The sequence below is a fragment of the Diabrotica undecimpunctata genome, chromosome 8, assembly GCF_040954645.1.
Source record: "Diabrotica undecimpunctata isolate CICGRU chromosome 8, icDiaUnde3, whole genome shotgun sequence".
Classification (NCBI taxonomy): domain Eukaryota; kingdom Metazoa; phylum Arthropoda; class Insecta; order Coleoptera; family Chrysomelidae; genus Diabrotica; species Diabrotica undecimpunctata.
The window spans coordinates 123,653,949-123,681,194 of record NC_092810.1 but is presented as its reverse complement, the minus strand read 5'-3'; the positions used below and the strand labels follow the sequence as shown (position 1 = coordinate 123,681,194).

Sequence of the window (27,246 nt, the reverse complement as noted above, 5' to 3'; positions counted from 1 at the left end):
TTCCAAAATTAGTTTATTTAAAAAACAACTCAAAAACAACAAAAAGGTGTCTTATAATAAGTGATCTCTTTTACATGTCAATACTAGTCTACCCTTCATAGCTGTATTAACGTTTGATATAGTTTATTATTTTGAGATGTTTGACATTTTAAAAATGTATTGTTTTTTGAAGGTGTAGCTTTGTTAAAACTTTTGTAAATGGATTCCATTAATAAATAAATAAATTATTAAAACATATTTCTGTAATATTTCTGAAGTGAATATCATTGGTTTTGTAATGACTAATTTTTAAACATTGTCAATGATTTATACATCTTGGTATGTCAGATATTACCTTTTCTATTAGGTGATCAGAAACATTCAATTGTTCGAAAAACATAAAAATTATAATACAGTCAGTGGCGTTACTCATAAATTATTCAAGGTTTTTTCTCGTTCGTATATATATATATATATATATATATATATATATATATATATATATATATATATATATATATTGTAAAGAGGTTTAGATTTGTCTTGTGTAATTCAATGTTTTCTAGAGACCAAATCGATAAATACAAATATGTGAGTGGTTTAAACAAATCAAATATAAATAATAAAAACTAGAAACAAATTAATTACAATGGATTTCAACTTTAAAACACGTAATCACCATGTTGCATAAATATAATTAAAAATAAGTGAGTCACTGTCAATATGATAAATATTTACAAATGAAATGTTTTATCAATATTATCACTTTTATCACTGCTAATGGCATTATTGTCATTGCTTTAATTTAAATTGATCAGAAGAAATGAGTAATTCATGTATATATTTCTTTTCTATCTTATATTGATCTTTATTAATTTCCCCCTATAATTCTAATGCTTTTACGAAACTTCTGGTATACACTCTTTTAAACATTTCTTCCACATTTTTTAAATTTAATTTTTGGCACTTTGTAAATCTTGATGTTTATATTCCTGAAAAAGTTCATATACCTGTGGTCTGATAAATAAAAACTTAAAAAAAAAGAATAGTTTAGTCCAGTCTTCAGAAACGAAAATGCCACTGAACCTCTAAAAGTCATACAAACAAGCTAAATTTTGCTGAAAATGTCAATTTTCGGATCCCAAAAATATGCAAAAAGTTTTCCACTCCTACCCCGCGCTTCCCCCTAAAACGCCCCCTTTTAACAACGATTTACCAAGAAATTGTACGCCGTAGAAAAAAATGTTTTAAACAAGAAATATAGCTTTAATAGAGATACAATATATAATGAGAGATAATTTTGATTAAAAATGTTTATTGCCACTTTCTCTGTATAATGAACCGTTCGTTCAGAGACAACGCTTGAAGCAACCGGCGATTTTGAACGTCAGTTACGCGCGTGGAATCAATTTTTTAAATAAAAATTGAATCGACAAAAATCTAAATGCTTTTGAAAGACGAAAGTGTAGCTTTCGTTCTCAATTTTTGCATGTTGTCGCAAATGAATTCAGTTTCTATAAAGCTATTATCGATTCTATCGCTGCATTGAGCGATTTTTGCCATTTTTTATGATTCTCATGAGATCAATATAATTTTCCACTTGCATTGACTGTTCACTATGGAATTTCCATTGCTAGAGCCCAATATTCAAAACCTATAACATGGAATCTCGATTTTGAGTTTTGGCAACAGATATGAGGCATTTAAAATATGCCTAAAAAACGCTGAATTTAAACTTTACTTTACGTTACAAACGATCTAAAACGTTTAAAACTCCTTCTTTTGGATTGCACAAGTACGTTTTTCAAAACTAAACAACTTCAGCTACAAATTACGTCTAATACAGTCTTCGTTTAAGCATTTCCCATGTATTTGTGGCTGCCATGTTGTATTGTTTACAGGATTCGATCATTATCTCTCAAGAAGCGTTTCCTCTACGCAACCTAGCGGTAAAGTCCTCTAACATTAGGTCTCAAGGTTTTTGATCATCTTTAAGTCATCAGTTAGTTTTTCTACCTCAGCGTACCACGATTCTAGCTCTACCGTGGGCTTGTTGGCCGTGATGGCATTGTTGTATTTGTCTTCTAAAGTTACTCCAACTCTGTAACGATGAACTGGATCATTATTAACATAGTTATAGAAATTTTTGTTCATGGTTTTAACTTTACCTAAACCTGCCCATCTCACTTCGCCCAAACCCAATATTTGTTTGTATTTAAAATATTTAGATTATTTCTCTGGGGGATTCTTTGCACCCTTTGATCATCTAAGATTTGCAGATTACTAGGGGTCGTTTCTGTTTGAACTTTCATTGTAGTTTTCTTGGGAAATATTTACCAGAGTCCTTTCCTATTGCCTTCTTTGGTTTGCATTTTAGCTGATCCTCTGAACACAGATTCTATCTGCAGCAGCCCGCTCTTAGTCAGACGCTGAGTGCTAGTTTTGGTCCACCCCGGGTATTTCATTTCTCCGGTACCACACATATCTGGGAGCCGTTCCCATATCCGCCACCTAGGGAGGCGCCCGATGGAGGATTAGCAACCCCACACGTTTACTTTTCATTATGTACTTGTTGTATTTTCAGTGTATCCGTGTATTGCTCGTAATCTTCTTTTTATTAGTTCTATAATAGAGGTCTATGACTTGGAGTTGAATGATTATAATCAATACAATTTTTTACCTGGGACATTTAAAAAATTTAATTTGTCATTTATGTTGTTCTAGTTCCAATGATGATGATTATCAAGGCGACGATGAAGACTCCGCGCTGCACGAGGAACGTTCGGAAGATGAGGACGATAACTTAGATGATATAGAACCTGCTAGTACTAGCAGCTCAAATTCGACTATAATTATCGATACCGAAGCAGATTCCGACGATGGAGATTTGGCAGTATTAGCAATATTAAAAAAGGAAAAGCCGAAGCATCGATGGTTCGTTGTACCGGAAATTAATAGTAGACAGTTAGGTGCTAGTGCGAAATTGCAAAGTTCTGATTTGTTTCAGAAGCGTTGTTACGGTTCTTTACATAGTGTACAGAGGTTAGAATTAATGTATAAATTAGAAGGACATGATGGCTGTGTTAATAGTTTAAATTTTCATCCGAATGGACATATATTAGCTAGTGGTTCGGATGATCTACACGTTATACTGTGGGACTGGAAATTAGGGAAATCGATGTTAAAATATGATTCTAAACATAAAGGAAATGTCTTCCAAACTAAATTTTTAAATTTATCTGGTGATCTGCACATAGCCTCCTGTGCAAGGGATGGACAGGTGAGTAGTTTTTTTCTTATTTTGATTTTTCTATGACAATTAGTTTATATTTTCCAAATACGAGGCATACACTAAAAGTTTTTGCACAGAGCCATCTAGCGGAAGCCATCTACTCGACTTGGTACTTAATAATTTTCGTACATTTTGACATTTCTTATTGTAAAAAACATTGACAGATTGAAAAACCATCGCAATTAATTTCGTGAAATAATGGTAATCTTTCCATTATTTCTAATCATTTTTCTTGCAATGACCTTATGCGACTTTAAAGTTGGCCTAATAGACCAGGGTGGATCTATTTTGAGGTGTATGTTCGAAATGTTGAGCAAAAAACGTAAAACTGCTAACAAAACAAACATTTTCGCGTAAAATGTGGATTGAACATGAATTATATCAAAAGGATTTACTGTAAATACCTTTTTATTGATACTGTAAAACAAGATTATAAAAGGATTTTTTATTTCAATTTAGAAATTATTTGTTTCATATTTTCACTACTATAAAGAAAACACTATGTCCAACATTCACCCAAGTTTCGTCCAAATAAACGACGTTGTATCCTTAAGAACGAAATTTTTTTATCTCACGCAAATACTGATGCCTCCATTTTAGAATATCGGGCCGTTCAAATCATGCTTGACTTTACTCCTCGTTTGCAAAAAAGTTCATTTCATGGTGTATTCTCCACATTGTTGTGCGTGACATGTTTGCTAAATTTTTGTTTTTTTTAACCAGTACACAAACTTTGTTCAATGTCGGCGGTAAATTTTTAAAGAAAAAACTATGTACGATGGCACGTAGCCACGTATGAACTACTGCATCGTAAGTGAACTTTCTGCTGTTCACTCTACTTTTGGTCCGTTTTCTTGTTTTTTTTTATGGGCCTTAGTCCTCCTTCTGCGGCTTCTTTGCCTATTTTAGAAATAGTACTAAAACTTACTGCCGTCATAGCATTTACTTTATCGGTTAAACTTCTAACACTTTCACCACTTCTTAAATTTAAATGATAATTAAGTAAATACATTTAAAACAATTTGTTTTGCTCGGATGTCCAAGATATTCCCTTATCTTAATTTTTGAATTTCCATTTTCAATTAAATTTTTTTAGTTTCTTTAAGCAGTATTTGTTTTTACGATTGGTAGGTTGCTAACCTTGCCAATCACCCTCCACATTTTATCTGTGCTTGGGACCAGCTGTGGTAACCGCAGAGCTACTCAATCCACCCCGCAATCACCCCAGGCAATGTTCATCTGTTATGCAGACGACGCAATACTACTCTCTCAAAGTGAAGATGATTTAATATAACCGCCAGAAAATTTAACATATTAATTTCCCCAAAAAAGACAAAATGCATGGTTACAACAGCAAATTTACTAAGATGTAAACGGGAGCTGGAACGTCAGATAATAAAACAAGTGATGGAGTTTAAATATCTAGGCATCACATTATCTAGCTACGGAAAGCTCGAAACCGAAGTGGAAGATCAAGTGAATAGAGCAAACAGAGCCGCAGGCTGTCTAAATGAAACAATATGGAGAAATAAAAATATCGGGAAAGAAACAAAAGGCAGAATTTACAAAGCAGTCATCAGACCAATAATGACATACGCGGCAGAAACAAGACCTGACACAGACAGGAAAAAAATAATGGTAGAAACAGCAGAGATGAAAACAATCAGAAAAATTGATGGTAAGACACTATGGGACAGAGCTAGAAGTACAGATATACGACGTAGATGCAAGGTGGAGAACATCAAGAACTGGGTAAGAAATAGAAGAGTAGAATGGAACGATCATATATATCACCATAATATTATAAGTTGCAATCAGTAATTAGATATATGCATTCCAACAGATATCTGGACAACCGCGCTACACAAAGCGGTCCGTTTAATTACTTATCTTTAATAGCCGGCAAAATGCATGATTTAGCTAAGCAATATTTTCTACTGATTTCCATGATTCATGGCATTTGGAATTTTCACCGAAAAACAAATAAACTGTTGTTACTATAATTAAAATAATATAAAATAAAATTATCTTTTGTAAATACTATTTATTTAATTAAAATCATTTTCCCTACTTTTCATCTCTTGTTTCGAATGGGCACTTTTGGTCAATTACGTTAAAAAACATTAATTTTAATTTATGTCTGTGGAAACGAATATACAAATAATACAACCCTGAATCGTGCTTGTGTTCGTCGTGGCATCACTGCGCTTCTATCGTCCATAAGAAATACATGGTCCTATCTGCTCAATGTTATTTTTTTAACGTGGAACGCTCTATAGTAACATTAAAATTTAGTAAGACGGATTACAATATTAACCGTCTTTTGTGACCTCGCTAAACTGATCCCTACACCAGAAATCGACATATTGTTTTCCTCTGTTGGGTATTTTAATCTATTCGCGAGTTCCTGTGTTATAAAAGACAATTGACTACCTGGATCAATCAGCGCTTTTACCGTAATTTTTCGACCATATTTTGAATATAAATAAACACTCATTGTACCGAGCACAACAGTTGGTCTTTTGTTAAGCGGCATTGTAGATAAGGCATTAAATTCAATACTCCAATTATTATCAGCAATATTTTTATCGTGGGCAAAAGTCTGCGACGATTTTAATGACGAAGTTTGCAATTCCTGATTAGAATTAGCTGACGCTTCGTGTCTTTGTGGAAAATGTAATATTTTTTCTACAAACTAAGCACGATTTCTTGCTCAGGCAGTGACGTAATGTTGGCCTTCTAAACAATTTATGCAAAGTTTATTTGTCTTATCAAATTTAAATCTATCAGAGACCGACACATTTTTGAACTTTCTACAGTCACAGAGTAAATGATCTAAATTTTCAAGATGTGTTGATTTTTCCTGAATTTGATTTAAAAATCTCTCAAGGGTAATTTCTTTGTTTTGATCCCGTGAAAACTCTAAAGACCTTAGAGTAGCACTATCAAGTTTTTGTTCTACTAACAATATAAGTATCCAATCTAATTTACTCCTCTTTTGCCTTCAATCTTTCCCTGGATGATTAGTTGAAGGATTTCGTATTTTTTTCCTCTCAGAATATGGCCGAGATATCCAATTTTTCGTACCTTGATCAAATTGAGTAGTTCTCTCTCAGTATTTGCCTTTCTTAAGACTTCCTCGTTTCTCACACTATCTGTCCATGGTATATTTATTTTAAATAAGGCCTTAAGCTATCTTTGTTAGAATCTATGGAAATCAACAAATTAAAAAACACAGATATAATTCTGAATGACCAGCTTGAGACAAACAGTTCTCCCCTCCTCAACCTATTTCATTAGAGACTATAAAGTGTAAACCCATGCCAAAAACAGATCAAAAACAGATCAATAAATTTTGTGGAAGTTTTGAAAACAAAGTTTTCAGTGTTTTATTGTTACATAAAATGAATTTCCATCAAGTAACGGTCGAATCCATCAATTCTTTGCATTTTGTCGCTATTTGTACCTAAGGGATCATTATAAGGGTTGAATAAAGCCAATCCGTTGGAATGTGGCCAGTATTATGGCATTGAAAATTGTTACCAGCATGTCGATGTTAAAATCTTCCAACATTTTTATGGTTTCCGTAGTAATTTCATCCGGTCCAGGGCCCTTGCCTAGTTTTGCTACTTTTATAGCGTACTCCACCTCGGCGCGAATAATAGGAGGGCCTAATAAATTTTCCGTGGGTAGGTTAGTAGTTAGTTGGCGGATTCGGTCTATTATCCGCAAAGAGGGACGAAGCATAGTTTGCCCAGATTTTAGCTAGTTCTTCCTACAATCACATACTTACATAGTTCCAAACATAATGTTTTAGTTAAATTATATTTATTTCCATACCTCTCAATTAGAGTATCTAACGTTAAATTTTCTGCTTTTACCGGAAAATTTGAAATTAATTTAGCCGGCTCACCTCTAACATAGGATTTTAGATATAGCATTTTTCATATAAAAATGCTTGCACGTCATTCAAGATTTACGACGTCAGAACCCCACAGCGTTGCCAAAACATCAGAATAGTTAGTAACTGAGGAATTTTTAAAATGTCAACTATTATATTAACAGTAAATATACTTAGTTTTAAGACTACTGCAACACACTAAAATACATAAGAAAACATTTTAATACAAAATTATATATTCTAAAATTTAAACTTACCTCTTTTAGGGCTTTAATAGTAAAAACGTCCCGTCATTATTTCTTGTTCAAAATAATCATATCTTATATGAAAGCTTATCAACTTTCTACAGACTATTTATTTGTTTTGGCATAGCACAATCACAATACACAACAATAATTAGTTTTTAAAGCTATTGATCTAAATTTAATATGTATTTATAAATACAATTTAATAATATATATTGTATTATGATCAAATTGTGTAAGAAATCAAAACATAAACAAAATTCTTACTCTAAAAAAGCGGCAACACTTTATACACTTTTGCCACACGCTGAACTGTCAATAAAATTTGAAGTATTTCCGTATCAGTTGCGTACAATTATTGTCTAATCTATTTAATTAAAATTATTATTTTGTGGAATATTAGACTTACAGAGTTATTTCATAAAATTTATATTATTAATAATAACAAGTGTTTTTGGTTATTTAATCAATATAATTCTAAAATTTCCAATATAATGATGATTACATTTTTCTGATTATTACACCATGTTGACGCCTATGAAAGATCGAGCAGGTTCGTATGGGTTTCGTATTTAGGTGTTACGAACATACTTTTGGCATGGCCCAGGTAACGGTTGCATTGCATCTCTAATACTCTCGAAACTTCGCGTATCGAGTGCGAGAGAGAATAACCGGTCACGTAGGCGAATTAGAGGTGGGACAACACCAGAATATTCTCGAACCTAGTAACTGTAGTATATATAGGTAACAATGTTAGAAGTAGAGTTAGTTGATAATAGAGTACCGAACTGTAAACTTATAAATAAATATATGTATATAAATTCGAACCGCTCGTTTTATTTAATCTCGCTACAGTGGTGTTACGGTGTGAGTAAAAGAAATAAATTCAGCAGTGACTTTTGAAAAAGACTTTTGAACTTTTGAAAAGTATTGTTCTTCGGGAACATCCGCGTAGTTCGGTAGTGATCTTTGTACGAAAAGAACATTTAAAAAGTACGTGTGTGCCTGACAAAGATGCTGCTAGTAGAACTTTCAGTAAAACAGTTGCGTGAGCAACTAGAAGAACGCGATGAAGACTGCAGCGGGTCCAAAAAGATACTTCAAGAACGACTTAAGACTGTTCTCAACAAGAATGGAGAAGACCCAGAGACATTCCAGTTCCGGTCAGCAGAAGAAGCAGTTTTAATGAAAATAAAAAATGTCTCGCAAATGATAGAAGAATCTTCTCAAAAGAATGATGAAAGATTCAATGAAACGTCTCAAATGATAGAAGAATCTTCTCGAAAGAATGACGAAAGATTCAATGAAACGTCTCAAATGATAGAAGAATCTTCTAAAAAAAATGATGATAAATTAGAGAACGTTTCCAAAAGATTCGACGAGAAATTTGAAAATGTTTCTCAAATGATGGAAGAAACTTCTAAAAAGAACAATGAAAAATTTGAAGAAGTTTCTAAAACATTTGATAAAGTAGAAGAGAAGATCAAACAGTTAGAGAGCATGATAACTAATACAAAAGTGCTACCAACAGTTAATACAATAGCCTTAGATCCGGTAGTGAAAGAAGAATCACTTAGAGACGAAACGACACATAATATGAGATTCAAATTGCCACCATTTGATGGAAAGTCCTCTTGGTCCATATACCTTAGACAATTTGAAGCTATTTCGACAGCCAATCATTGGACAGAACAAGAAAAAGCTGTTTCCTTGACTGCTGCTTTACGAGGTGATGCTGCGGATATCCTAAGATCGATTCCTAAGGGTCAAGAAAAATGTTACCAGACCTTGTTCACTCGACTAGACAAACGTTACGGAGATGCCCATCTACAACAAGTCTACAAGGCGCAACTAAGAAGTAGAATTCAACGAGCAAGTGAAAATTTGCAAGAGTTTGAAGCAGATGTTGGTCGTATAGTGCGGTTAGCTTATCCAGAGGCACCAGACAACATGTTGGAAGAAATTGCTGTAGATATCTTCGTCAATGGGTTAAAAGACAATGAGTTACAGAAAGCTTTACGACTATCAAGACCGAAAGTTCTAGATGAAGCGCTCGCTATTGCCTTGGAACATGAAACGGCTAGTCAAACTTCACGGACCCATCGAGTAAGAGCCATTGAAGAAGGCGACGAACCAAACGATGAACGTCTGGAAGAAATGGTACGAAAAGTAGTTCGTAACACGATGCCGAAGAGACGCGAGCCCAGATGTTGGAATTGCGGTGACGTAGGTCATATTCGCCGTAATTGCAAGAAAATGATACAACAGTCGGAAAACTAGAACGGGTCGACAACAAGGGGCAACTGCCGACCTCGAGAAACACAGCCCCCATAGTAACTGTGAACATTACGTCCTCAGGTGGAATTCATAGCTTGTACATAGAGGGTCGTATCAATAATAAATGTAGATCGTTTTTGGTAGATACAGGTGCAACGAGAACTATTGCACGGCCAGAAGTAGTACGAGGCCATCTTAAATTATTGCCTGCAACAGTAAAGCTTAGAACAGCAACTGGTGAGATAATTAATACATATGGCGAGGCTAATATGTCAGTATCCATTGGCCAGACCACAGTGAAACATACAGTATTAATTGCAGAGATCTCCGATGAGTTCATATTGGGGATGGATTTACTAAGGAAAGTTGGGGCTGTATTGAATGTCAAACATGGAGTTCTCGAGATCAGTGGAGAAGAGTTGCCGTTTCATGAAGACAAAGAAGATGTTATCAGCTTAATAACTACTTGTGACATAACAATACCCGGTAATAGTGAGAAAATTTTGATGACCAGACCTGATGGTTACTGCCGAGCGGGAAGTTTAAGGATGGTCGAAGATGTGAATAATGCCGAGTTCCTAACGGCAAAAGCTTTGGTGAGAATTCGAGATGTCGTTCCTGTAAGAGTTATGAATTTAAAGGGAACTGCTATTAAGTTAAGTAAAAGAACTTTGATCGGACAGTGTGTTCCCGTGGCTTCGATTTGTTCCATGAATACTAATGAGAAACCGTCGAAATCTAAGTATCCAAAGGAGCTTGTTGAGACGATGATTAAAACGTGCCAAGATCTTGATGATGAACGAACTAAAAAAGTGAAGTCTATGCTGATAGAATTTCAAGATGTTTTTGCCATGGATAAGAAGGATAATGGCAAAACAAGCATAGTAAAGCATAAAATTAATACCGGAGACGCTCAGCCAATCAGACAACAACCTAGACGACTTCCATTTGCGAAAAGAGATGAAGCCGAAGACATCATCAAAGATATGAACAAACAAGGGGTAATTGAACCATCAAATAGTCCATGGACATCACCAGTAGTGCTAGTAAAGAAGAAAGATGGTTCAACACGTTTTTGTATTGACTACCGACAGCTCAATGCAGTAACTAAAAAAGATAGTTATCCTTTGCCCAGAATAGACGATACTTTGGATACACTTTCTGGTTCTCGTTGGTTCTCCACACTCGATCTGAAAAGTGGATATTGGCAAGTAGACATGGAGCCAGCTGATCGTGAAAAAACCGCATTCTCGATAGGATCAGGGCTTTGGCAGTTCACAGTTATGCCCTTTGGTTTATGTAATGCCCCGGCCACATTTGAAAGATTAATGGAGGCAGTTTTAAGAGGTCTAACATGGAAAACATGCCTGGTTTATTTGGATGATGTAATTGTAGTTGGAAGATCCTTCGATGAACATGCCAATAATCTGACAGAAGTCTTTCAACGATTGCGGGCAGCGAATTTAAAGTTAAGTCCAAAGAAATGTCACTTGTTTCGACGAGAAGTGAAGTACTTGGGACATATTGTAGCAAGTAATGGTGTAACAGCTGATCCTGAAAAACTTTCAGCAATTAAGGATTGGCCTGTACCAAGAGATAAACACGAAATTAGAAGTTTTCTTGGCCTATGTACATATTACCGACGTTTTGTCAAAGGATTTGCCAACATCTCCAAGCCATTAACAAAGTTGACAGAAGAAGGCAAAGAATATATATGGAGCGAAGAGTGTCAAAGAGCTTTCGAAAACTTACAAATGGCTCTGACCAGCGCACCGATTTTAAGCTACCCTAGACAGGCAGGAAAATTTGTGTTGGACACCGATGCAAGCAACAGTGCAATAGGAGCTGTTCTTTCCCAAATCCAAGATGGGCAGGAGAAAGTCATCGCTTACTTTAGCAAAGTCTTGTCAAAACCAGAAAGAAACTATTGCGTTACCAGGAGAGAATTGCTAGGCGTAGTGAAGGCTTGTGAGCATTTCCATAAATACTTGTATGGCAGAAAGTTTCTTCTTCGCACGGATCACGCTGCTCTAAAATGGCTCCTACAATTTCGTAATCCAGAGGGCCAGATGGCAAGATGGTTAGAACGATTACAAGAATATGATTACGAGATCGAACACAGGGCTGGCAGAGTTCATTCAAATGCTGATGCCCTTTCGAGACGGCCTTGCAGTGCAAATTGTAATCACTGTCTTAAATTAGAAGAACGACTTTGCCCCGTGAGACGAACCACCGTCATTAATGATCAATGGCAGCCTCAACAGCTACAAGACGCTCAAGCAGATGATCCATGTATAAAAAGAGTATTGGATTGGATGCGTCGAAGTGAAAGACCTTCTTGGCAAGACATTAGTGCATGTAGTCCAGAAGTCAAGTGTTACTGGAGCCAATGGAATTGTCTAGTGCTGAAAGATGATCTTCTGTATAGAACCTTTGAGAACGATGATGGTACAGAAACTAAGCTTCAGTTGATTGTACCTAAAAGTAAAGTGTCAGAAGTATTGCGTCAGTTGCATGACGGTGCATCAGGTGGACACTTTGGTATCACGAAGACTCTGCAAAAGGTTCGAGAACGGTTCTATTCGGTGAACTGTAAAGATGATGTAAGAAGATGGTGCCGGAAATGTGAACTGTGTGCAACCAGTAATGGTCCAGCTGGTAAAAAGAGGGCACCCATGAGACAGTACAATGTTGGTTGTCCTATGGAAAGAGTAGCAATCGACATTGCAGGTCCACTTCCAGAGACAAATGATGGAAATAAATATATCCTGGTAGCCATGGATTATTTTACGAAATCTCAAGAAGCTGCTACCGTTGCAGAGGTACTTGTTAAAGAATTCTTTAGCCGATTTGGTGTTCCTTTGGAGATCCACTCCGACCAAGGGCGAAACTTCGAGTCAACCCTTTTCCAAAACGTTTGTAAATTGATTGGTGTCAATAAGACCAGAACGACACCACTGCATCCTCAATCAGATGGAATGGTCGAGAGAATGAACCGAACAATGGGTAAACACCTGTCCAAAGTTGTATCAGAACATCAAAGAGATTGGGACCAGCACATTCATTTATTCCTAATGGCCTACCGCTCGGCCGTGAATTAAACTACAGGCCAGACTCCAACCTGCCTGATGTTAGGTCGCGAATTTCGTTTACCCTGCGACCTAGAGTTTGGCAGCAGACCTTCCGAAGAACATGTTGCAAGCGAAGATTATGTCGACCGCCTGAAGTTAAGAATGAACAACATTCATGAACTTGCCCGACAACACATCCAGATAGCCAGTGACAGAATGAAAGATCAATATGATTCTCGATGCAAGATTGAAAGCTATGAAGTAGGTGATCTTGTTTGGCTTTATAATCCTCAACGTCGTCGAGGCTTGTCTCCCAAACTGCAAAGACAATGGGAAGGTCCATATGAAATTAAAAAGAAAATAAATGACGTAATATACCGAATTAAGAAGTTGCCGAAAGGTAAACCAAAAGTAGTTCACATAAATCGTCTTGCACCATATGCTGGCTCAAATAAAACAGAAGAAGCACGAACCCTTCAACATGAGATCAAAGATGACCGGCGACCAAGCTTTAATGAATTTATGTCAAATTACGCAGAGAGAAAGAGTGCTAGATTCGGCGTGATCACAGAAGTTCAGCAGGATCTTTTTAGTGTTCCGCATAACGTCTCTCTATAAGAAATTCGGTCGTTTGGACGAGTTAAAAAACCAGCAACCTAAAGTTGGAAGAGTACTGTGATTAGAAGATGGTTCTCGATCCTTGCTGTATATGGTGACCAGGAGGTCGTATACAGACAGGGCAAGCTACGAGGATATATGGCGTGCTCTAACTAATTTGAAGAAAATTGTGTGCAATTACGACATCAAGAATTTGGCCTTACCCAAGATAGGCCATGCACTAGATAATCTGGACTGGAAGATTGTCAGAAGCATGCTTGAAGTAATCTTCCGAGGAACCGGCGTACGAATTACTGTGTGTTGCATTAACCCGATGAGATCGTATCCTTCAAAGTCAGTAGACTGTTATTTCTTTCTAAAGGATTCATGCAGAGCTGGAGAGTCCTGTAGATTCCGCCATGCTGTGCCTACCTATAGAGTTGCTGATCGGGACGATCAGATTTAAGAGGGGAGCAGTGTTACGAACATACCTTTGGCATGGCCCAGGTAACGGTTGCATTGCATTTCTAATACTCTCGAAACTTCGCGTATCGAGTGCGAGAGAGAATAACCGGTCACGTAGGCGAATTAGAGGTGGGACAACGCCAGAATATTCTCGAACCTAGTAACTGTAGTATATATAGGTAACAATGTTAGAAGTAGAGTTAGTTGATAATAGAGTACCGAACTGTAAACTTATAAATAAATATATGTATATAAATTCGAACCGCTCGTTTTATTTAATCTCGCTACATAGGAAAATTTGAACTCTAAGGTTGACGTTCTGGAAATTATAAATATAAGTGACTTCACTTTATATAAATTGTGACGTGCGAGCATTTTTAAATGAAAAATACTATACATCAGTTTTTAAATATCCGACAACGAATCATTTTTTAAAATTGTTATTTCAAATATTTGAAAAAAACTAGTCCCATTCCGTTATTTTAACTGAAAACTGTTGGATCGAAAATTCTGGAAGTCTAACGGCTACTGGTGATACATTTTTTGTTGAGTTTGTGTTAACTGACTCTAAATTTAAACTATCTTTAGACAATAAATCTACTTTCGTACTTCGTAAAATATCAAAACACTCCATATAAAGAGTGTCTTATGTCTTCTGCAATATGCCTTCTAAATATTTATAACCTTCATTAAAATCATGATATGCTTCTTTTAACATGTCTAGTTTCACGGTTAGTGCAAACTAACTATTTATTAGATTCAAATAAATGATCCCGAATCCAGGTTTGTACCCGAGTAATATTGGATTTACCAGTCTTTTTCTTTGAACGAGCCGTTATTTCATCCAATGTTCATCAACCAAAATACACTCTGGGCCAAAATTAACCGGCCACCTTAAAAATGGGTAATTTTTGATTTCTTATATCTCCTAAACCTGTTGTCCGATTTAAGTGATTTTTTAATATGTTATAGTCTTATTCCTTGAAAATATCTTTATAATAATATTGTTGCTAAACAGGTAAATTTTCATTGTATACCGGGTGTACGAATCAAACTGTGTTTTTTTCTTAAAGTTTGCATCACCCTGTGGAATATTCTAGCATTTGTAGAATACTGAAATTAAATCGTAACTATAGCCTCATGCTTTCTCAACATTTTGTTTTTTGATTGATTCGCTTATGTTGGATAATAAAAAAATTAGGTGCTTTAACAACTACACATGTTTTTTATCAATTTTTATCTCCGCGGAAGAGAAAAAATAATCTTTTTGAAAAAAAGTCATTTGTTACAGTAAAAATCCAATGAATAAAATCTTCGAAGAAAATTCAAATTAACAATATTTTGGAAATCAAAGTCTAATTGAAAAAAAATTGGGTATCAATAATGGGTATTGCCGCCTCTAGCTCTTAGGGCTTCTTGGAGCCGGTTTGGCAATCCATTCATGATATCCTGGATATCAAATTGAGGGATATTGTGCCACTCCTCTACCGCAGCTTTCTTCAGCTCTTCAAAGGATGCAGGGGCTGGTACTCTTGCTCTTACCCGTCTTTTGAGGTTGTCTCAGATATGCTCAATTGGGTTAAGATCAGGACTGTGTGCTGGTCATGGTAGAACTTGAATCCCAAGTCAAGTCAAGTCAAGTCAAATTTATTGATCACATGCGACAATATACAAAGTACATGTATGAGACAAGTCAAAGTTACATTTTACAAAGTTATCTTAAAAGTATATAAATTAATAAACACGATAAAACATACTTAAAAGTTATTTTTAGAATATGGCTCTAGCTCACAAATGTATTGATGTACACACCTCCGAAAGTTTGGCTGATGTAAATTCATTCGTATATCTATTGGTAATTTGTTAAAGAAACTTATGGCTGCATAATGTGTGCTACTTTCCAACAAAACAGAACGATGTTGTGGAAGCATAAAGTGATTGTCTCTGAATCTTGTTGAATAAACATGGTTAAATTGAAATTTATTAAATTCATAAATTTTGCTATGTAAATACATTATACACGAAAATATATACAGACCAGGAATTGTAAGAATATTGTTTTGTCTAAAGATGCCTCTACAAGAATCTCTAAATTTCATTTTATACATTATCCTAATAGCTCTTTTCTGAAGTACGAATATCTGCTCTAATTCAGAGGTACAACCCCAGACTTCAATGCCATATTTGGCTATTGAGTAAAAATGGGCAAAGTATACTGTTTTTAATACTGATGTATGAAAGAGACGTGAAAGAATTCTCAATGCATAACATGCACTACTTAATCTGGATTTCAAATTAGAAATGTGGTTTGACCATTTACAATTACTGTCTAGAAGTACCCCCAGCAACTTCGTGCAGTCTGTTTTATCTATTGCTGCTTCTATAGTGGCTTGATGGTTTAATAAATTATTTGACGTGAAAATCATATACTTTGATTTCTCTTTATTCAAAACTAATTTGTTGGATAAGAAATAACTGTTGATGGTGGATAGTATCTGTGTGGTTTTATTTTGCAAATTTTGATCAGACGTTCCTGTGACTAGAATGTTAGTATCATCCGCATAACTGATGATGTTAACCCCAGTCAGTGAATTAGTTAACAAAGCCATATCATTAATAAATACTATAAAAAGTAGAGGACCCAATACACTACCCTGAGGGATACCATAATGGATATCCAATGTGTTTGATTCGTTTACAAGTTCATTAGATGTTATCTTTACTTTTTGTCTTCTATTCTCTAGGTAGGAAGTAACATTTTAGAACTACACCTCGAATACCAATACCCTCAAGTTTTATTAGCAACATCCCGATCCCATTAAGGTACTCACGGGTAGATCTTGCTGTATGGCAACGTATTACAACAACAATTGTATTACAGCAACAATTAGTCTGAAGTTATCACCAATGAATGATGCAAAAGGCATGACATGGTCTTGGAGAACTTCTTGCACGTATACTTGGGCATTCACACTGCCTCTACCAAACACAACAAGATCAGTACGCGCTTCGTAAGAAATACCTCCCAAATCATTATTGACCCTCCTCGGTAAGCCACTGTTTCGGTTATAGCGCATGCAGCAAACCTTTAATTTTGACGCCTATAGACACGTTGGCGTCCATCTGGAACTTTTAGGGCTATTCTGCTCTCATCTGAGAACAGTATATTCTTCCATTCCGTCATAGTCCAGATATTCTCGCGCAAAATGAAGTCTCGCGCAATATGAAGGTCCTAAGTTTGATTTTTAATTTTAAAAACTAAATTAGACTTCTATCAGCCTAGATAACAAGCTGATCGGGAAACAGCACTAAAGACCACTTACTAGTGATAAAGAACCTGATGGAGAAGTCTGCAGAATACAACAAACCATTGGCACTGATATTTGTCGACTACGAGAAACCAAATCAGATACCAAAATTTCACAGCTAGCATAAGACTGTATACAGCGAGGAGTACGGCAAGAAGATACAGTCTCTCCAAATCTATTCACGACGCTTTTAGAACATACTTGTACAAAAAGGGTGTACATATGTGAAATTATGAATATAATTTCAGAGTATGAGGACTGTATTACATAGGGCTGGTTCAAATAAATTAGGATATGGGGTAAAAGGTCATACAGATTATAGCAAATTAAGTTTATACAAAGTCTTACCAATTCTTCTTCTGCACACACACTCGCGGTATTTACAGGCTTTCACTCGCGGTCGTTCTTCATACGGGGAATCTGTCCGGATACCGATTTCTGAACACGTGTCTCGCGGTACTGAGATCACCAGATATAGCACATTTGCATCTGTACACGATTTAAAACAGTATTTGCTGTATTTTTCGCGTAACTATAAGCGGGAGAGAGAATTAGAGTAGAGAGAACACCCCTGTCACCAATGACAGTCAACAGGGAAGAGGAGAGTCTGTTCTCAGCGCTAGACAACAGGCAAGAGAGCGGTACGTCTGTACCAAGCGATAGGTAACAGGAAAGAGAGAGTTCTTCTTGTTTGCTATGTTACAACTGTCTGTATTTCTAATGGAGTGGGGTTGAAATGTGAGTAGGAAGGTTTGAAGAATGGGAAATAATTGTAAAATTGTGGTAGAATGACAGTTCGTAATACAGCGAAAAAATGACATGATTTTTCGCATGTGAAAAAATTGAACACTTGTAAGAAGGCACATCTAAACGAGCATCGTATCAACATAAATGGAGAGAATCTCAGTCATTTGAGATTTTCAGATGACATCGTCCTTATAGCCGATGGATGATGCAATAATAATGTTTGAAAAATTATATCACGGTTATTTGGAGGTCTTAATAAAGATTAATATGAACAAGACGCAAATAATGACTAAATCTGGTGTTAAATCGAAATATTTCTTTTTTTGATGGACGGGATATTGTGCAGACTACATCGTATAAGTACCTAGGACATGAAATTCGGTTGGCCAGAGATAACCAGACATGTGAGCTCCCAAGTCGCATAGGATTAGCCTGGGCAGCGTTTGGTAAATTAAACTATGTATTTAAATCGGATCTACCCATATGCCTCAAAAAGAAAATCTTTGACCAATCTGTGCAACCTATACTCACTTATGGAGCGGAAACATTAACACTCACAAAAAAGGTAGTTAATAAGATTCGCGTGACTCAGATGGCTATGGAGCGCCAGATGTTGGGTGTTTCTCTGAGAGACCGAATCCCAAACGAAGAAATACGTCGTAGAACAAAAACAGACGTTATCGAAAAAATCGCGTCGTTAAAATGGAATTGGCAGGACACGTCACCAGATTATCAGACAACTGATGGGCAAAACGTATTTTAGAGTGAAGACCAAGGCAAGAAGCAATACGGAGAAGAGGACGCCCACCAACTATATGGACTGACGACCTGAAGCTGAAAGAGCTGAGGGAGACCTATGACGCATACCTAGGGACGCATACAGGTTGATGATAAATAATGAAGTTTGATTTTAGTGTGGGAAATAAACTCGCAAAAAAACTTTTTTTTAAGTGCTTTTTTGTGAATTTTTTAGTATTTTTTTAGTAATAATAATAATTCTTAAGATTTGAATCTAGCATTATCTTATGTAAAATTTAATTAACTTTTATGTCTATTCAAACATATTCTAAAACCAATAGTTCTTGAGATATATGCAAAAAAAGGAGGAAAAATATCGAATTTTTTAAATTTTTTTCATATTCTGTTTAATAAAAAGTTAAGCCCACATTTTACAACTCACGCATAGTAAAATTATCATTTTTAGTGATATTTTGGAGCAATTTATGATATGCTTCACACCCAAAAGTCATTATTTTAAACAGATACCGCCTAAACTAATATGTGTATTTTGCATACTTACCAATGACTAACTATTTACGGCACCCTAATCTAAATATAAATCTTCCTTATACTAATTACTTACGTTTGCATTGTTTAGGTGAGAATTGCCCAAGTTTCCCAAGAGGAAGGCTTGCGGGAAAATAGAAAATTGGGATGTCACCGAGGACCTTGCCATAAAATATCTGTTATTGCAGAACAACCTCATATAGTTCTTAGTGCCGGTGAAGACGGTATTGTATATAGCCATGATGTTAGGAAAAGTAAACAGGAGAGGTAGATACTATGTATACTAATATTAAACATTAGCAAATAATTATACTTTTTTAAAATGTTATTATCAAAATTGGCATTCTACACTTAAATTAATTTTCTAGTACGTTGTCATGAAAGTTCAGTTAAATTTTTTTATTAATTCAAAAATGCTTCTTCGACAAATTGTTTTTTTACCAGCATTATATACCATTTTCCTTATTACCGTCTGTATTAAAGTAGTATTAAAAAAATTATTTTTAGAACAAATAATCGTATATATACTTTATTATATAATATTATATTATTTTTTTTAACAAAAAACTGTTTTTTGTTCTAAAAATAATTATTTTATTAGGGCAGAACGGGGGAATGAAGGTCACTTAGAGTAAAAATACTGTGAGTGATAATATGATGTGTAAATCATATTTTATTGAGGTTTCCAGTAAAATGTGTTCGTTGGTTATTTGGCTATGTTATATTATAATTGGATTCGTAAACCGCCGATGATTTCTTTTTTTCATGATAAAAATCAAAACAGCTGATCGACCGGTATTATCCTATGATGTCGGGTAATGGCGTTCTGGGTATGTTAAATAGCGGTCTTGGATTAGAATAGCTCAATAAGAACAATAATACATTAAATTTCATTTATTATTACATATTAACACATAATAAAAATAAATGAACATTTTTTCATGTTTCATTTTTCAACAAGTTTTCCCACAATGTCATGTTTAATGATGACACTCATGTCAACTACTTCTGGGAAAACAAATATGTGCCCTTGACCTTATATGCACGCATAAACTTTACTGAAACAGAGTTCTTCCTCAGTTCAACCACTTCAGCCGGAAAATTCTTCTGCTTTTTCATTTGAAACTGCCACAAGAAGAAAGTCACCTACGCTCATTTGTTGCGGTAGTTATTCCAGGCTTAACTCTTTGGGTAGATTATCTTCAAGTTCGCTGTCATCGAAGTGCACTGAGTCACTTTCTCCAGATTCCTGACATAAATCGCTCTTATTTGGACAGTCCACCTCAGAATCAGATGAATCAAATACTTTTCATAATTCCCAACTTTAAGAGCACATTTTTCAAAGTTTGTTTTCGTTCTTTTAGTTTTAAACGCTCTTCACGTTTTTATTTTTTCTTTTCTAGCTCATCTTTGAATGGTGTTGACGTCAAATTTTGCGAGTGCATCTTTCTGGCGTTATTTGGTCCTGCTTCAGAAAAATCAAGCTCCTGGGTAACATCTTGAAACGTCACCGCTTGTAAACCATGAGATGGTGACACTGCAGCCACCTTCTCAGATTCTAGAGGAAAATACTCTTCGGAGAATATATGACGGTTTATAGGATATATTCCAGTTGATAAAAATCCAGAGAATGGTTTAGCAACCGTGGAAACATTTGTGTATGCTTTGTTAAAGAGTTCCGCAATTTTATAAACTGTAATCTTTTCGGTTGGATGGCTTATCATGAAAAGATCGCATTTCCTGTTATAGGCATTCTTAAGAGGTCCAAAGAAAACGACATCGAGAGGCTGTAGGCGATGAGATGAATGGGGTAGTAGCGACATTATCGTTATGAAGTTTTCTTTGCAATACTCATAGGCTTCTAGGGTTGCCATAAGTGTTTTAACCACTGAATAAAAAGTTCTTCATTAGTCCAGCCTTTTTGGAACATTTGTAAAAAGATCCCGGAGGTCCATTCCCTTCCAGAAGTGGTGCCATTCGTTGTCTTGCATAAGTAAAAGTAGGAGGAACATAATTCCCTGTATCGTTGAATGCACAAATCCCCTTTTTGGAACATTTGTAAAAAGATCCCGGAGGTCCATTCCCTTCCAGAAATGGGGTCATTCGTTGTCTTGCATAAGTAAAAGTAGGAGGAACATAATTCCCTGTATCGTTGAATGCACAAATCCCCTTTTTGGAACATTTGTAAAAAGATCCCGGAGGTCCATTCCCTTCCAGAAGTGGTGTCATTCGTTGTCTTGCATAAGTAAAAGTAGGAGGAACATAATTCCCTGTATCGTTGAATGCACAAATAACTGTAGTCTGTATGCCTCCTTTCACCAGATGTTATAGCTCCTATTCTCTTTTGCCCTTTTGCTGCTAAAATTTTGTTGGTGTTGTAAACGGTTGTAACCTGTTTCGTCCATATTATAAATGTTGTTGAGTGTAAATTTAAAATTTTCCATCACGTTTTCAAGGTTTTCGAAAAATGTTTTCACCTCGGTCTTGTTGAAGCCTTTTATTCGGTTAAGACTAGTTGCTTCAGGTTTCCGCGATGAAATGGATGGATTTCTTTTTAAAAATCTTTCTAGCCAATCGTTACCAGCTACTCTGCTTGTTGTGTTAAATCTGTGGTGAATATTAACCGGTACGATTGAGACAGCGGAGTCCAATATTACCCGAGTCATTGGTCAAATACCAATCGAAATGCTCGAAGGCGTCATCGAGAATTGGAACTTAAGAATGGACCATCTTAACCGCAGTCACGGCCAACATTTAAAAGAAATTATCTTTAAGAAGTAATGGCAGCTATGTACGACGTTGCTCCCGCTTGGCGGCGCTAGTGTAGTTGGGGGTCAACGTCATTATATTATTATCTACCTATGGTCAACGTTATGACAGTTCGTGAAGTTTGTATATGGTGTTTTTGTTTACGATTTAATAAATAATAAATTATGGCAGAAAAATACGGATCTTGGACTGTTTGTGCGTTAAAAAACGAATTAAGGAGAAGGAATGCAAAAGTTACTGGAAAAAAGGAAGGCGTTATCGAAAAGCAAACTATATTAATCATCTTCTTAATGTCTTATTTCTATAGCTCAGACCAAAATAAAAATATTTATGTTCATCTGAGTTTTATAGTGAAGTATTTGTATTTGAGTTTGAGCTAATACAGTCATGTAACGTAACAGTGTTGACTTCTTTTGTATGTTAGTATATTAAATTAATTTAATATAAAAACATACAACAGAAGTCTTTACTTCATTTTAATATGTTATACCTATGGCATACAGCCAACTACAGGGTTTTCCCTGTTAAATTCTTAGTAAATATGGCTCCTTCTTCTTCTTAGCCTTCTGTCGTCCATGTTTGGACATAGGCCTCTCCCAACTCCTTCCATCGGTCTCTATCCTGAGCAACATATTTCCAATTTGTTCCGGCTAATCTTTTAATGTCATCAACTGTGGTCTTCCTCTTGGTCGTTTACTTTCGTAAGGTCTCCAATGTTGTATTGTAGTATTCGTAAATATGGCTACAACTAAATATTTCAGAAAAACATAAGTATTTTAACAAATACGTGCATTTATTGTCGGCACATATTTATCCCTTCTTATTGCTAGAATCCACTTTTTTCTCATCAGAATATCTTTGTGAAACCTGTGTTCTGATGTTCTCGATGAGCACAAAGGCACAACACAACATTGAGGCATTTTATTTTCTCAAATTAAATTCACACAGCCAAATAAACGCAATATTTACTTACAAGTAAATTGATTTGAAGAGTTGACGTGACCTCCAAATACACAAGCGTCACCTACGTCGAGCTTTTCAGATTAGCTGCCATTGTAAAGAATGGTTCTTTTGTATGACAATAAAGATTTTCAAACAAAATTCATTTGTTTCATTGTTTTTTCTTTTTGAAAAAAGTCCATCTAAATGAATATAAAGTTAAATTTATATTTCGAAATATTTCTGCTTTCGTCTAATTTATTTTATACTAATGTCATCTAATGTCATAATGTACACATAATGGAAAATTTCATCCAAACTAATTCAACTCTAGGAGGAATATGTCTATTAAACAATAATGTATTAAATATATTTTTGAACCTTGCTTATCTTATTTTTTTTTGTTTTGTTTGTTATTATATTTTTTGTATATATTGTAGGTTAGTCACCGTTAAGGAAGATGATAAGGATATAGCACTATATACTATCCATAGTAATCCTTTGAGGACATTAGAGTTTTGTGTTGGCGGTAGAGATGAATTAATTAGAGTATACGATCAAAGAAAAAGTGACGAACCCTTACATACATATCATCCATTTAAAGAGAGGGTGAGTATCTGAGTATCTATATTGAAATTACAATATAGATTAGTAAAATTAATACGAAAAAGATTAATATTAAACACACTTAGTTTCGGGATTAAACCGAATAAAATTTGGCTACATCGAGCTTTAGACTCCCTATCTGGAGTCTTCATCAAGACCTATTCTGGAGGCCCAGTCTCCTGAATCACAAATAATTTTACTACCACACTGATTGACACTATACACTGTGCTACTTCTGTCTTTACCTTTGAATTGTGATAAGATAAAGGACGTTCATCATAAGTAGGTCGAACTAACATTTCTTATTAGGATTTTACAGGTAATGAACAAATAAAGTCCTTTTACCCTATGACGGCCGATATGCAATGAAGATATGATCAGTGGGCCTCAAACAGTGGGGCGTTAATATTTAATTCCGATCGCTTGAAAAGTAAAAATATTGAATTTCCTTTATTTTATGCTCAGTAATAATATTGGATTTTACTATATCAAAGGCAAATAAAATGAATATAAGGACTTCGGCACTGATAGTGATCAAATCTACCACGTTATCAGCTGTCCCGAAACATAGTCATTTTAAATGGTAAAAACAAATCATAATTTAATATTTTATACCTCTACTACAAATTTAAGTGCATTAGTTAGTGCTGACAATATTATCTCAAGGGAGTAGCACTTCTTTTTGTATTATTTTTGTAACAACAATAAAATAACCTTTAAATATTACCTACGTAAAGGGATAACAAAAATTCCAGTTGGGTCTTGACCAGTTTTTTGGACCGGCCACAGGACCGGCCCAACTTCTGATCAAGAAAATTAATCAAATGACTTGAACTCCACTAAACACAGTTACTCAGATGTCGTAAATTATTTTAAACATATAACAAAACAACAAGCAATAGTCATTTCCAGCATTGAAGGTACAAAAATCCATGATTACGTCGTAGCTGTTGGAGCACTAGTGGGTCCAGTTAATGTACTTTTTGCCTCCAGAATTGCTTACAATAGGATATGCATATACCTCTCTTCAAAAAACACTGTTGATGCTCTTCTCCATTCTTATAAATATATCAAAATAAATGGATGTCAAGTCGAAGTAAGAAGATTAATTTCTCCAGCCCAGAGACTTCTAATATCTAATGCATGTCCTACAATCCCGAACGAAATAATTGAACAAGAATTACAAAAACTTATTATTCACACTGTATCCAAAATGACTTTTCTTCGAGTAGGTATGTCTGAAAGTGAGTACAGTCATGTTCTGAGCTTTAGAAGGCAATCATTCATTACACCCCTGCAAAATATGTCTATTCCTGACTCTTTTACCATAACTCATGATAATACTTCGTACCGGGTATTTCTCTTCATAGACAGATTCAGTTGCTCCAAATGTAAAACCATTGGTCATCAAGAATCAGAATGCGCTCACAATTCAAACCAAACTAATTTAACTACCCTCTTAGATTCAACCCAAACCACATCATCATTATCTAAACCTCATGAATCTAATGATACCCCTTAAACTCCCCTTCAGATTCAACTCAAACCACATCGTCATTATCTAAACCTAATGAACCTAATGATAAAATATATCAATCTACGGAAACCGACCTCATCCAAAACATATCTAAAGATAATCCAAACACTTCGTCTTCTTTTTCCAAAACAACACCAGCTGTAAATAACACTGAAAATACTACGGAAATCGACCTCATCCAAAACATGTCTAAAGATAATCCAAACACTTCATCTTCTTCTTCCAAAACAACAGCACCAGCTGTAAATAACACTGAAAATACTACGACACCAGAAACACCAATAACCTTAAATAATGCAGTCAATTCTAAACAGCTAAAAAGACATAACATATCATCTCCTGAAATTAACGAAGACAACCCAAAAACCGACTCCACCGACTCATCCGTTTTTAATACCCCTAAACAATATAAACCAAAAAAGAAACCCAAAACCTCTTCCAAAACCCCCGCGAAGATGTCATTCACTCCGTAGAATCCATCAAAGACAAAATCGAAAATAGATCACCTCCATTTATTCTAAATTTCAATGAAATATGTGATTTTATGGAAAAATGTTTTAAACTCTCATAACCCTGAATTAACTTCTAAAGATTACTCCAATGAACTAGAGGAACTAATTTAGATCCTTAATTTTGTTTATTGTTACACAAAAATTCTAGGTTAAGAAATAATATCACCCGACTAAAGAAAAAAATAAACCCTAACCCTTCTTCAGCTGACGAATCATCACTAGTTGAAAGATAATCAAGGGATGACTAATTCTCCCTAAACTATATAGGGAAAATATCAGCACAGAAACAACATCCAGTATTCTCCCAAATTTGCCATCCCAGTATTGGTTCTACAAAACTAACTAAAAATAGTACTCCCCTTATAGAACGAATAAAATCTTCTAACTTTGATATGGATAAGCTAAATCGATCTCCACAAGTCAGTGTAAATTTTTCTCCATGGAAAATCCAACCACTTACCATTGACTTAACCCTCACAAAATATCCCAAATCAACTACAAATCCGACTTTCATTAAACATTTGTACTCCGAAGTGATATCTCATTATCCTAATTATCTCCAAATTTTTCAGTGATGCCTCTAAAGTTCATGACGGACATGCTGCTGCATACTACTGTAAATACACTACTCACACTATATCCATACCTACAAACTTCTGCATCCTCACAGGCGAGACCACAGCCATTTTGGAAGCCTTAATTTTCTTCAAAACGCGTAGTGAGAATAAATGTGTCATCATCACTGACTCATTAAATGCTCTATTAGGTGTAAAACAAATATACCGTACAAATCCAATATTTCTGTCTATAAAGATGAGATAAATATAATTCAATCAACTCGAAAACAAGTAGCATTTATCTGGGTACCGTCTAATGTAGGAATAGCTGGAAATGAAATGAGAAACTAGAAAACCTAGTTAAAGAGCACTGTATGAACATATGGAAGACTACTGGAAAGATTCAAAGAACCAAAGAGATAAGAACCAAGAACCACACTATATGAGATTTATCCCCTTGTGAAGACCATCTTGAATAATCAATCCAATAGAAGGGACCAAGTAATAACTAACCGACTAAGAATTGGACACACTGCACTGACCCATAAATTCTTAATCAACAAAGAATCTTCTCCAACCTGCAGAAACTGTTCTCTCCCATTGACGGTGAAGCATATTCTGATTGACTGCCAGTACCACGAAGAAACAAGAAGAAAATATGAAATCTCAGATGACATCAAAACCACTTTAACCATAAACACTGACCATGTAATAAATTATTTAAAAGATTTACGTTTATATACATCTATTTAATGTAAATAAAATTAACTCTTGTGTACGTTACTCCACTAATATCACGGCGTGGTTGATGTGGATTATATGTTGTTTCTAAATAAAAAGAATGAATATAATATGTATATAGGGCGTGTTAAAAGAAGTGGGACGGAATATTTCGAATACTCTAAATTATCTGCCAATGATTGATTTATAAACTGTGTGTTCTCATCTTGTCCTTACAATAGTCCAATTTATATCTAATAATTAGATATAATCTCTTTACAAACGAAATTATATATCTAATAATTTGTTAATTTTGCAATATAGCAAAAATAACGTAGCATTTTACAGCTTTTCAAAATAGTTCGTCCTCTCCAAAAGTTATTAAACATATCATAGATTTTGTATTTATTTATTCTACAGTGTGATCCAAAGGTGAA

At 35.1% G+C, this 27,246-nt stretch overlaps 1 protein-coding gene across 2 annotated transcripts in view; it reads left to right on the top strand.

The window, feature by feature from the left end:
• The window catches only part of LOC140447940 (DDB1- and CUL4-associated factor 8), a 50,849-nt gene that overhangs the window by 5,750 nt on the left and 17,853 nt on the right, over positions 1-27,246 (top strand). For both annotated transcript variants that reach the window (XM_072540883.1, XM_072540882.1), the window contains exons 3-5: positions 2,704-3,259; positions 19,261-19,436; positions 23,318-23,486. In XM_072540883.1, coding sequence (XP_072396984.1) covers positions 2,704-3,259; positions 19,261-19,436; positions 23,318-23,486 — 901 coding nt within the window. The remainder of the gene's footprint in view (positions 1-2,703; positions 3,260-19,260; positions 19,437-23,317; positions 23,487-27,246) is intronic.